Here is a 13,600-nt window from a genome sequence, read left to right on the forward strand (position 1 = left end):
AAACATACCATAGAAATGTAAGTTAGTGAAGTTGTGCAGAACCAGGGAGAGTCCATTCACTGATATCTGAGCTTTCTTCACTGTCCAAGTCCAGCCACATGCACACTGGGCTGTGGGTACAGTATATTAATACCCAATTCTTATATAGCACTTTTCACCCACAGAGAGTGTAGCATTTCAGTCAAGCAGTAATTGCCTGGAGCTATACGAAGAACCATAGGGGAGTGTGCAGCACATGAGCGCGTAGAAGCTGAATATCCAGAGCCATGTAAAATATGCTATGGCCCAGAGGAAGCAATGGTAGCTGGCACCCAGCTGACTTCTCTTGTTGAAGATTTGAGCTTTGAGAAACAGATTATTTCTTTAAATTAAAAATCTCTGTACAGCATCCAGGGACGGTAGTTCTTCACACACCATGAAAATCATCAGCGTTTGGTCTTAAACAAATAATGTTTGTAATGGCCTCCTTCACTGGCTCATATTGCACAGTGAACCGGTGGCTTCTGTATTTAGATTTATTTTCTTGCCAGTGTTGGGAAGAGCTTGCACCACAAAAGTGACCCTGTGTTTCTACTCTGAATAGGTCTTTTGTGTAGCAGCCCTGCCTGCTCTGTTCTTATTTGGTTATTTGCAAAAGCCACAAACTGGATCAGAGGCAATGGGTTTGGATGAATTGTTGTCTGGAAGGGTTTAATGCCAGTGAATGCATTGTCATTCTTTTCTTACCCCTGTGTGTTTCCCCTTTGAAGCTTTTGCAAATCTGCCACAGTACCCTACTAATTTGGCAGCTCCATCCTAGAGCTTCATCCTTGCCCGCAAGCCATCCTTCAAAATAGGCTTCAAGAACTATTTCAAGTTCAAACACAGACTAGCGAAATGGTGAGATGCTTCTCTTGTCCTTAAGACACAATACAGTGAGGAGTGACATCAAGACTGCATTGCCTGCCAGGCAGTTTGGATGTGCTGTGGATTCCCAGGGCTACCAACAAGATGGCTTGTTTCAACTTCTTGCATGCTTTTTCCTCTTGCAGTGATGCACTTGCTCCATCACCCGCACAGGTGCATGTACACCACAAAGCTCAGAAGCTCATCTGGACCTGTACAGTACTTTGCAGTCCACAGCTATTCAGAGCTCACCGGTCCAATATACCCTGGTGGAGCCTCTAGATAGTTTCATGCTAATCTCTGCCCATGCTACATGTATGGAAGGTCCATTCTAACTCTAACTCTGTTTTGTTTTGTTTTTAATGCTTCCTCTGAAGGGATATTGGTCAGTTTCAAAGAGGATTCTTTTCCTCTTGGGTCCAGAGTCACAGGGGCCAAAATCCCTCTACAAATGGCTCTGCATCACTGATCATGATATACAGTGTGTGTGATCAGTATCTGAGTAAAGATTAGCCTAGTCCTGGTAGCTCAGCCAGAGGGAGGCACTCTTCTCTTCTCTGGTAGGGGCACTGCTGGCAGGGCATGGGGTTACCAGTTAGTGACTGCGCTTGGACGATGGGGAATCTGCGTAATGTATCTGCTATGCCACTGCCTCTTAAAATGACAATGTGAAAAGCAAATATTTGGGTTGTAAAATGATCTTGAAATAGATGTGAAAACAGAGCTCTCTTCCTGAGCTAGCTGTGGTCATGTCCCATGGACAAGGCTTATTTGCATTGTTAGGGAGATTGTAAAAGCCCTTCTCTCAATGGTCTTTTTTTTTTATCCATCCGATGAAGTGAGCTGTAGCTCATGAAAGCTTATGCTCAAATAAATTTGTTAATCTCTAAGGTGCCACAAGTACGCCTTTTCTTTTATTTCCTTGTCTTTTAGCACCAGCAGGTGAATCGTGATGGCAAATTTCAAAGGTCATGCTCTCCCAGGCAGTTTCTTCCTGCTCTTTGGCATCTGGTGGTCTGTGAAATACCCCCTGAGGTACTTCAGCGAGAAGGTGAATAAAAAGTCCCATAGAAACCACTGTTTCCAACGCCTGGATGTCATTGAAGGAGTGGTCAAAATCATCTTTGCCCTGATAGGTAAGGATTAGAACACAGTGCATCCCCGACCACCCAAGACAATTCACCATGCTACAATTATTGTCTGACTTTTTCACCCACCCTTCAGCCCCTTAATTTCATAAAAGTAAGGGTAAATTTGATCCTACGTGTACAATATATAAACAAGGCCCAATGAACTGCACACTACCAAGTGTCTCCAATGGGTGATGTGAAGCATAAGAACATAAACACGGCCATACTGGGTCACACCAAAGGTCCATCTAGCCCAGTATCCTGCCTTCTGACAGTGGCCAATGCCAGGTGCCCCAGAGGAAATGAACAGAGCTGGTAATCATCAAGTGATCCATCCCCTGTTGGCCATTCCCAGCTTCTGGCAAACAGAGAGAAACTCTACTGGGCCTTTTTCATTCTCTCCAGCCTGGAGAATGTTCTGTCTTCAAATCTGTTCCTCATAGACATTGCCAGACTGGATCAGACCACGGGTACATCTTGTCTAGTGTCTGTCTCTAACAGTAGTCAGAACCAGATGAGCCAGAGAATAGTGCAAGAACTCTGCAGTAGCCAGATCTGTAATAATATGTCCCCAAGATAGGTCTCACCTTGGTCTCTAACAGAGATTGGCTTAAGCTGTAAAGCACAAGCTTTAATCTCCCTTCCAAAAATGTTGTTTTCACTAATTATGATAACTTGATATCCATATAAATATCCATTCCCTTTTTGCATCTTGTTACATTCCTGTTCTTAGTGATTTCCTGTGGCAGTGAGTTCCACAGTCTAATCACAGATTGTATGAAAAAGGTATTTCCTTTTCTTGGTTTTGGATTTCCCTCTTTTTTTTAATTTCCTCCCTTAAAAGGAAGGACATGTAACCCTGTATTTGTCTCTGTCCAGGAATGCTGGCTGAGCAGTTTGTTCCCGATGGCCCCCACTTGTATCTCTACAGTGGCGAGGAACGCAGCTGGGTGAAGTTGATGAACTGGCAGCACACGACCATGTACCTGTTCTATGGACTCTCAGGTGTGGTGGATGTGCTCACTTACTCCCCGCTCAAGGTGCCCCTTGGACTGGATCGTCTTATGCTGTCGGTGGCTGTGTTTGTTGAAGGTTAGTAGCCTGATGGCAAACAGCTAGGGCTGAGATTCCCAAAGCTGCTCAGAGGATTTTGACAGATACCTACTGAACCTAATGGGAGTTGGGGACATAGATGCACTAGACAGCTTTGAATGTCTACCGCTAGGAGGATAACTAGATTGTAAAACCTGCTAATGTGCTGAGGAAAAACAGTTAAGAGTCTGGAGAAACTACACAAAATATCACTGAAATAAACTCTGTTAATTGGATTCTGAAATGGCTGGAAACATCTCCAGATGTTGCTGGAAGCAGCTGGGTTCAGGAAGAAAGTTTGGGGATCTCATAGATACAAAACACAGGAAGTATCATGAAAGAATAATTAATGGTGAGTTGCTGAGAGACACTGGATCTTGCCAACTTCTGAACTTCAGCAAAGTTGGGATGAATTGGGGCATGGGGTGTTACTTAACGTCCACCTCTAGTGAGATGTGAAGGGCAGCCACCACGTCTAAATCAGAGGAGACCTCAATCTGGCTTTATTGTACCAGAACTTTTTTCTGCAGTGAAAGGGATTTCTTTGTGTCTCTGACTATGAGGCGGTTTGAAGACCACAGGAGATTTCAGGTTTCCTAGCTGAATTCACGTCATATGGAAGTAGATAGAGTTGAAGACTGAAATTAAGTGGCCAGAATCTGGAAGCGCTGGTCAGGGCATGGCTTTAGAGCTGGGATCAGGATGTGTCACACTATTATCACAACAAGAAGTGGGCCAGTCACTTCTTGCACTGTCACTAGAGCGAGGGCCTTTCTGATGCCCAGCAATGAATATCAGGCAGGTGAGCTCTTTGTGTAGAGATAAGGGAGTATAATGTAACTGACACCGATAAAGCTAAAGATCCTGCCATTATTTCAATAGCAACTGCCTCATGATTACTAACAGGCTTTAAAACCATACAATACTTGCCATAGGCTGGCATGGATTCCTCAGATGACGATGGTTTTGTGGTATGAAGCAGCAGGCTGAGTTCCCTTGTTACCACAAACAGCTGGTAGATGCTACTCTTGCCTCACATCTATAGAGTTTTGTCCTTGTGTCATGTGTACCCCCAGAGAGCAAATACTTCCACTGTAGGCAGCGTTGGTCTTGCCTGCTTTCGTCTCACCTGTCCAATCCAAGTGGCCTATGCACTGGCTTCAAGTCAACACATCTTGAACCAGGATTTCAGGCTTCACTTGACTTGAACAAAGCAAGCCAATGGCCATGTGCGAATGGAGCTCCTGTTGGTAGTGAATCCACTGTGTCTAGGAACATCTCGAGATTCTTTTCCTCCTCCTGTTCCCATGACTTTAAAGAATGCAGAACAGAGAGAGTGTGTGTGTGGCGGGGAGGGAGAATAGATATCAATGACTTTTGACATGGATATTCAGACACTGAAATGATCATTTGCAAAGGCTTAGGATTTAAAAGGACACTGTCCATGCTAATCTCCATTTGCAAACTCCTGGAGGAAATAGTGAGGGTTAAACTAATGAAGTACAATAGAGAGCAAAAACTCAGTAGTGAGGGGACGGACTGCTGGTGGTGATGGGAGTTGACCTAGCACCTTCAAACAGGGATTGCTGTGCCATTCTCTTTTCCTTTGCTTCAGTCGTCCGTACGCTCAGCTCAAAGGCTTTGAGACAACTTCTTGTTGCCTTGACATACAGGCTATAATTGGGGAAAGCTGGCCTGATGAGGTTCCATGGCAGCTTGGCTCAGTTAATATGCCAAGATTTCTTTCTGCCTGCCAGTGCCATAAACTCACGAGTGTGTGCATGCATGTGTGCAGTGGGAGCAGGGGAACAGCGGGCTTTCTGCAGAGATCTGCAGCTGAAACCTATTAGTTTTGCTGGTGATGTGTGAACCAGCAACTATCACAGGATGGGGACCTGGGTTTGATTTCCAGTCTGCCACTGCTCTCCGGGGTGACCTTGGGCAAATTGCTTCGCTTCCATGTGCTTCAGTTTCCCCATCTGTAAAATGGAGATAATGGAATGGTGATCGCCTCCTTTTGCCAGCCGCTTCGAGATTTTTATTTATTTTTTTGATGAAAACTGCAATACAAAATCTATATGTTCCTTACTAATGATGCCACTCTGAATTTGGTATGAATTTCAACAGGTTTTCTCTTTTATTATCACGTCCTTCACCGCCCCATGCTAGATAAGCACATCCACTCCCTGCTGCTCATTGCCGTGTTCGGTGGGGCCTTCAGCATCCTGCTGGAAGTCTTCCTCCGCGACAACATTGTCTTGGAGCTCTTCAGGGCTAGCCTCACCATCCTGCAGGGAACCTGGTTCTGGCAGGTCAGTTCTGGTTCAACACCTTCAGATTTGTTCTAAGACTAGGCATTGGGGGTGGGGAAATGTGGTGTGGGGGAGGGATGTACATCACTGTACATTCAAATCAGTTGTCACTGAAGGATTATCTTTCAGGGTTTACTTGGTAAGTGCTCCAAAACCCATCTATGAACAATTGTCCTGAAAACCTACTAGCCCCAGGTCCTTTACGTTTTGCAGACTTTGCAGATGGGGAAACTGAGGAACAAAGATTTTAAGTGAGTTACCCAAGGTCACATAGCAAGTTTGTGGCAAAGATGGGACTTGAAGTCAGGTCTGCTGAGCCTCAGTCAGAGCTTGAGCCACAAGTCCAGCATTGTGCATGAGTGGGGGTCAGATCACGCCATTAGTGAGTGAAGCATTGTAATAATGAGGGTGAAGTAAAGTGATATTAGAGGTTGGAGGGTTAGGCATCCACCTATTTTTTTTCCCCCTCAAAGCTAACAAATCATTTTATTCTAACCAGATTGGATTTGTGTTGTTCCCACCACGGGGAGGCCCAGCCTGGAATGAGGATGACCATGACAACATCATGTTTGTCACCATGTGCTTCTTCTGGCACTACGCGGCTGCTATTCTCATTATGATTGCCAACTACGCTCTCACTTACTGGTATGTTAGTGGTGGGAGGGCAGGGGAAGAAGGGGAAACAATTGGAGCATGATGTATAATGGCTCATATCATGACCTGCAATACAAAGTCTTAGTGGCATCAAACGTCTTTAAATTTCAGGGCACGCCGAGAGGCGTATCCTTCACTTGCCAGATGCACAGATTCAAAGCAATGTCAGCAAGCCTCTAAAGTTGCTTCTTGAAGTCTTAACCATTTTTATTTCTTTGCACTGGGTGCTGGCTGGCAATTGAAAGTGAAGGTTTAATTTTTAAAAAAATGTATAGAAGAAACAACTGTCAAATTATTGTTGGGAATATGTAGCACTTGGCATTGCGATGTCGATTTCATTCTAAGGATTTCAAAGCACTTTAAAATGGCAATGACATCTAGATTCACAGCACCTTTGTCTAGAAGGCAGAGCAAAATAATGCCAACCCTAAATATTAAAAAATATAAAAAGGACTTAGCCTTGAGAAAATCATAATTTAGCTTTAAAAATCTCATTATTTCAAAAGTTAAATAAAGTTGGGGTTCTTTTTAAGGCTTCCTGGTCTCTGAGCTTTCCTGGTACAACAGGGTCAGCTTTCCATGCAATCAGGAGGGCTATCCGTCTGTCTTAGGTCTTTGTATGGCCCCAGCACTATAATACCTGAGCGCCGCACAGTCTGTCTTTATCCAGACAACGCTTCGGTGAGATAGGGAAGTACTTTCATCTCCATTTTACGGGGGGGAACTCGTGCACAGAGAAACATGAGTTGTCCAAAGTGTCACAGGCTAGAAACTTTTTTTTTTTTTTTAAAGATGGGAATCTCATATATTCACTCCAGCAGCTGGGGCTTAAAGAAAAACATGAATTATCACAAGACCTGTGATAAAATCATGAGAGTTGGCAACACTGAGAAACAGCCACAAGAGATTAAGGGATATGTATATTTTTCAACCTAGCTGAGACCTGGCTTCCCTTTTTACAGCTGCTATATGCAGATATATTTTTATGCCTACAAAATAGGTTTGGGGCCAGATTTGTAAAGGTATATATTGGTGCCTAAAGATGCAGACAGGTGTCTAAGTGTCTTTGAAAATCCCATTGGATGCCTATTAGCATCCATAGGCCTCTAAATACCTTTTAAAATATGCCCATGTGAACTATCTAACCCTCAGATTTTGCCTGCACTCAAATACTTAGAGATCTGGAACACTCCGATTTGGGCTCAATACCAGGAGCACAAAAGCGGTCGTTTACACCACTGTGAGTACAATTTGTGCCTACAACAGGAGGAACATCTTTCTGAAAACTTACCCCTTAATGACGTGTCTGCTGTCACACTCAACATTTGTGGCTGAGCTCTGTAATAGAACATGGTCTCTTGACTTCCAGCCCTGTGCTGAAACCCAGGAGCATTCTTCCTCCCATGTCTCCCCATACACACAGAGAAACATTTCACTGTATCACAGCTGAGGTGACCATATCCCATCTGTACTTACGTATGGAATATCGTATCCCGCTAATGGCTGCACCAAGCTAATACAGGCATGCTGGACAAGCCCATTTTGTCTGAGCATCTTGCCCTTGCACAGCCAGCCCTGCAGTAGCTACATTAAATGCAGTGTTTGGAACGTGCAAGTGTGATGCTCGCCAGGGGTATCCAGGGCTGTGTGTCACCTTGCCGCCACCTGCCCTTAGCACGAGGCAGCCTTGTCTCTGCCTGGTATGGATCAGTTCCCTGAAGCCATCAGCCTCTGGCATCACAAGCACTGCCATCCAGATGTCGCTCTCTCTGTACAAGTTAGCGATAGGCACGTGCCAATCCCTCTGCAGGGAATGGCCCGAGGAGCTGCTACAGAATTACCAGGCCTGCTATTCCAGCCCCATGCAATGCCTGTAATCCCTCTGCAGCACTAGATAGTTGGCATTAGGAGACTGATCAATTTCAAGACAAGAGTGGACCATTGTGATCATCTGGTCCGCTCCTCTGTATAACACAGGCCACAGAACAACCCAAAATAATGCCTAGAGCACTGTGTGTGTGTGTATAGTGGGGTCTTCCTTTTGAGGGCACTCTCCAGGAGTATCAAACAAGGGGCTTGCTGGGGTAAGAGGTGAAATCTGCCTTTTCAGCATGTGGTGAGGGTGTCATTCCAGGACAGATGGGGAGGGATCTCTTCCTCCCGGACACAGGGTAAGGTGCTTCTTGCAGAGAGGCGACACACCCTATACAGCCCCCATCTCCCTATATTGTGCCTAATATCATAGTTCATCGCACATGAGGCTGGGGTCTTTCCAGAAGTCGTGAGGCTCAGTGCCAGAAAGTCTATTCTGGCTGGTGGGGTCCCTTTTGACAGGGAATTGATTCGGGAAGGCGGGGGCGTTGCTGCTTACCGGTGTTCATGCAGCTCAGCCAGGCTTCGCCTTCATTCCTCCTCAGCACCTGGTTCGTGGGTCACAGCACGTGAAAAACCTGATGCAGGGGAGAGCAGAGAAATCATTCAACATCACAGAATAACACAAATCACTGCAACCCATGCAAGCAAATTCTTACCCATGTATATAATCCTGCCACCCTAATATTAGTGGCATGCAAAGCAGCACTGGTGGGTGGCGGTTTCCGTAACCATGACTATTATTGTTTGTGTGTTACAGCTGCATTCAAAGATGTAAGAGAAACAATGGAGAAATAGATATTGGACTTGAGGTTCGGAAGCAGAAAAGAGACAAAAGCTCCCATGTTGCCCTCTTAAATGGATCGGATGAGGAATGACGGTGCACCTTGGCTGATATCTTTTATTTCCTAAAGATTATGAGAATCAATTTTTTTTAATCCGAGTAATATTTATATTGGAATATCAAGAAGGAAAATCCTGCAATTTTACTGCTGAACAGTATGGACAGACTCAAGATGTGATCTCTGCTCTCCTGTAAATTCCCTGAAGCCCTTTGGATCTGAAATATCCTACTTCTGAGCGATTTCTTTAATGGCAAAATCAAATGCAGAAATTCAAATGTCAGGACAGTTTGGCTTATGGGATCTCGGGTCTATGCTGCCGCCATAGTGATGGACCAGAACCTCCCAGGTACATTTTCAGAGTGAATGGAGGGCTGACCTGTGATAATCGAAGTTGGAGAAACCTCCAGACTGGGCTTCAATAACTCCAGTGACTCCTTGTGGAGTAAAGGATTCGGAAGGGTCACCCCAAGCAGGAAGAGCACAGGCCTATGCCAAAGAATGTGCACTGTCATTGTTCAATTGTACGCTATTGAAATTTTGTACTACGTCTATCAGCTTAAGTCTTTTTTTATATTTTTGAGGCAAGCCTTACAAAGACTGAAATGATAAGAAATAAAAATCCTACTTGACCAGGTGTCCGTAATTCATCAGTTTATAAGCTGAGTATTGCACAGAAGGTACTAAACATTACCTTCTTACTCTTTGGCCTGTCTGTCTTCAGGTTTTGTACTGCTGCCTATCACCAGAGTATGAAAAGCCTCCCAGGTAAAGTAGATTGGAACAAGGTCCCTAATGGATATCCCAGAGTCTGAGGTAATCTGAACACAACTTCAGGTTTTTGACAGATGTAAACCATACTCCTGAAGGTTGGATAGGACAAATATGTGTGTCCCATTCCAGTGCTGCACAGGCTGATTTAGAGTCTAGCTGTCCTGCCCAATGAATGTTGCTTCTGGGACATGTTCCTCTTTCTCCTGCTTCTTAAATCCCATTCCTGATCTCAAGCAATGATTGATTGGGGGGGAGGGGAGGGTTGTGTGTTTGGGGTTTTTTTTTTTTGTTTTTTTTTAGGTGCCATATACTCCTCTGAAAGAGCTGCTGAGCCAGGTCCCACTGCAGATATGGAGCTATCTGGTCCAGTTCCATAATATCTGCTCTGCTTGTGCCAGCCTGGTGGGTGGGGGTGCTGTGAAATCTGCTCTGCAGCTGTCTGCTGGGTTGCTGAGCAGTGAGTCCCTGTGAGTCTGTTCAGGCATTGCTGGGAAATCAGCTCTGTGATGCTGTTGGTCGGCTCTGACCTAGTTCAGCAAATTTACAGGTCACAGAATCTCCAGGTGGGGAACTCCGAGTAAAACCAGAGCCTTGGACAGAGTCCCTGCTTGCTGGGATAGTGATTCTAGTCTCCAGGAAAAGGGTTCTGCCCCCACTTCCTTGTTGAACTTGAGTTTTGTTGCCAAAACCCAAGTTCACTACCCATAAGGTCAGGCTCACCTGCTCCTGCCGAGGCATATACTGCACAATGCTTGTGTCCTTTAATGAATACAACAATAACCTTTTATATATAAAATCAAAACTTAAGTTCCAACCACAGAAACAAAACTCAGGTGGAATTATGGGTAAGCAACATTATAATTAATGTAAATAATGATAGTTTTTCCCCTTCTCTAGAGGGAGCAGAGTTTCATCCCTCTGAATCTTCAGGCCCTGAGGCTTACATTATTTTATTATTGGGGCATTTGTCTCTCTTATAATTTGACTTTTCTGTCACCAACCTGTGTGCCTCCCTCTAGGTCTGAAAGAACGAGGAGTCCGTTTCTGGGCTGCCATAGGGATAGGCAGAAAGTCATTTTCCCTGTGAGTAGGATACTGTAATGAACTTTCAGTTGTTGCCTATACCAGCAGCTGCTATGTGTCTGGTCCCTTCTGACACAACAAAGAGAAACGTCTGCGAAGGGCATTAAGAGAACTTGCTGACCAAGCTCTATGCTTTCTTCAACTTGCCTTTGCCAGATAATTAGATCCAGAGGGACGCTGGAAATGCCGCTCCCTAGTTCAGATAGAAATGGTCTGACACTGGTTGTGGGGAGGCTGAGGGAGAATTTTAAAAAATATTTGTGTTGCAAACATCCAAAGTTCAAATCCTTATATCCCTTGGATATGAATGATGCTCTGCCGTCACAGACTACAGTGTGTTTTAATAACTGTTAGGAGTAGAATGAAAATTGATTTTGTTTTTGTCCTGGCTTAACGGAACCACCTATTTATTTTACAATAGGCTCAAATTATATCTATCTGTGGATGTATGTTTATGCACCCAGGGGAGGCATGGCTTGCATGTTAATGTCCTATTGAGCTTGTGTGTGCATGGTGAGAAGACTTGAATGCTGTCTAAAGAGTCTAGAATCGAAACCTTATTGCTAATTAACAAAGTTGCAAAAACTAACCGCATACCTTTACCTGAATGCTAGCTTTACTACTCTCTCATTTTTTTTTCTTCTTTCCACTGAACAGCTTTATTTTGCATTCTTGAATACTAGGAGAAGCATGAATGAATTGATGTGTAAAGAATCAAGAAACAGCATCTTCTCCCAATTAATCGAGTTGACAAGAGCCTTAACTGTAAGCTGCAAGGATTTGAACTATTTTATACAATAGACATTTTGTAGAAACCATTTCCCCCTGCAGTAATGTGTCTGGAATGTTTTACCTAAATGAGCTACATCATTCGTTCCCCCTTACAATGATACAAAACTTGCTGTGAGCATCTTTCAGAATTTTGTTTCTTCTCTAATCATAAGCAAGCCAATATCCAAATGGGGACAAGATGAATTACCTAAATTGCAAAGGGGTGAAAATAAGCTTAATTGAATAATATGTAGAACTGAGGTGACACTGCAGAATGTTTCTGCTTATTTAAAAATTAAATGACCACGTGGTGGCAGCAGAGGTTGGAAGAGAAGATGGTGGTGTATAGTGCACTAATGTCTCAAGAATTTAGATGATGATCACCTTGCATCTCTCCTCTCCCAAAAGAAATGATTGAATTCTATTTTCATAAGATAGGATCAAGATCAAAATTGATCTTGATTTTTGAAACATTCATTGGATTTACTCTGCTCTTTGTGAGAGCTCCTTAAAAAGTGAGAGTGGTCTTTTTACAGTTCTTCAGGGCCATACATGCTGCTGTCGATCAAATAAATTGCTTTTTCTGTCACTCCCTGTTCTCATCCAGCATCTTTTTCTATCCTTTATCGCAATCTGGTCACATTTGTAGCAAAGTGCTTCTTTTTCCTCTGCTGTTCCTACCATCTGGAATAACTTCTCTTCTGCCTCATTGACTCCCCAGTTCTAAAAATGTCTTAAGATTCATCAGTATAATGCTTGCTAACTTGTTTTCTCTCTGTGAAGCATGTTTCTTCCAAAGTATCATCACATCTAGTGACTGGGAGAGTGGGAGGGAGGAATTAGCAATGGGAGAAAGAAAATATGCAATCCCATCTACTGCCTGTTAGACAGCATCTCAAAAGGGACTTCTAACTTTCCGAGGAGAGTGGAAAATTTTATTTCAACTATGGGCCCACTTTGAAATAATCTAGTATATTGAAAAGACCCTCTCGAGTTCTGCTCGGCACAAAAAGCCAAAACAATGGCCAAAGGTGCTTTTCTTTTTCCCTACCCGCTTCTCTGGACATCCAGAAGCAGCTAACTGATTCAGCCAGACCCCTGTGGTCGCAAAATGCAACCAATAGGGTTTTTTTAAAAAAAGATGAGCTCCCTGCCCCAACCCCATCTCAGTTAAAGGGGCTAATATTTCCTCTCTCTCTTTCTTTTTTTTTTTTTTTACTGTTATTTCCATGCCTGCTGAAATTAACTTTGTCTTCTCTGGACTGAGCCTCCTAACAGATCACTTTCTTCCAAGCTCCATCCTCTACATAATTATTGACAAAGCTGAGTGACACCACATTGCATGAATCCAATGACCTGGAGATGTAGAGATGAATGTCCTAGCATACAATAGTGTATCTCACTGGTAAGCATGTGTTACAGATCCCACTCTGCCCAGTCTACAGAAAGGGAGAGGCTTAGCTCTTTATTCAAGTTGTAGCAGCTCATGTTTTTACCTCTGGTTCAGTCCCTGGTGTTTTGGCCAAGTTGGCAGCAATCACAATAGCACTCAAGCCCGAACCATCTGTCTCACAATTTTCCCTAGTCTTAGTATAAACTGGAAATGGGGGGAGGGGTGTAGCACTTTCCTCTTGATGGGAAGTTTTAGGAAAAAACAACACCACTCACTGGACTCCATCTAGCCTATCCTGCAGAGAGACTCCACTTGCCCCTGAAGACATGTTGTCATTGTGAAAGGCAGCTAATGGGCCTGAAGAAACCAGCACAGATATTTTGATCTCTGTCAGAAGATAATCAACCGCTGACTAGTGCAGGTCCAATTCTGGACTGTACCACATATGGGTCCAATTCTGGACTGTAGAGGATCAAGGAAATCTGAGGACTCCAAATGAAGCAGACCTGACATCACTACAGCCTTCTCCGTCTTCTCCAAAAAAGGTAAGATTAAAGACAAGGAGATCCCTAGTAAAACTGTCCACATTAAGAGATGTTTCCTGGAGCATGAGTCTGATTGTTCATGCTGTTAATCTCCCCTTTGATAAGGCAATGTTTGATGGTCAGTCTCTCAATGATAAACCTCTCCAAAACATGGATCCAAATCGCAATCCAGAACCTTAATCTCCCTAATCACATCCAGGACCTCAGAAGCTGATATTGGTCAAAAGCTAAGGGGAGGCATTCCTAC

General features: G+C 43.8%; 1 protein-coding gene across 2 annotated transcripts; it reads left to right on the forward strand.

Moving 5' to 3' along the window:
- The first annotated feature begins 1,822 nt into the window (after nucleotides 1-1,822).
- Nucleotides 1,823-9,313, forward strand: LOC140901629 (transmembrane protein 45B). 2 transcript variants are annotated; one of them, XM_073320827.2, is made up of 5 exons: nucleotides 1,823-2,021; nucleotides 2,895-3,107; nucleotides 5,235-5,419; nucleotides 5,919-6,064; nucleotides 8,706-9,313. In XM_073320827.2, exons 1-5 carry the CDS (start codon nucleotides 1,838-1,840, stop codon nucleotides 8,821-8,823), a joined length of 846 nt encoding a protein of 281 aa, XP_073176928.1. In that variant the 5' UTR covers nucleotides 1,823-1,837; the 3' UTR covers nucleotides 8,824-9,313. The 2 variants fall into 2 exon arrangements, with proteins under 2 accessions (XP_073176928.1, XP_078705988.1); XM_078849862.1 differs by having other exon boundaries at nucleotides 1,838-2,021; nucleotides 5,919-6,110; nucleotides 8,758-9,313.
- The last annotated feature ends 4,287 nt before the right edge of the window (nucleotides 9,314-13,600 follow it).

Source organism: Lepidochelys kempii, chromosome 22 (genome assembly GCF_965140285.1).
Source record: "Lepidochelys kempii isolate rLepKem1 chromosome 22, rLepKem1.hap1, whole genome shotgun sequence".
NCBI classification, from domain to species: domain Eukaryota; kingdom Metazoa; phylum Chordata; order Testudines; family Cheloniidae; genus Lepidochelys; species Lepidochelys kempii.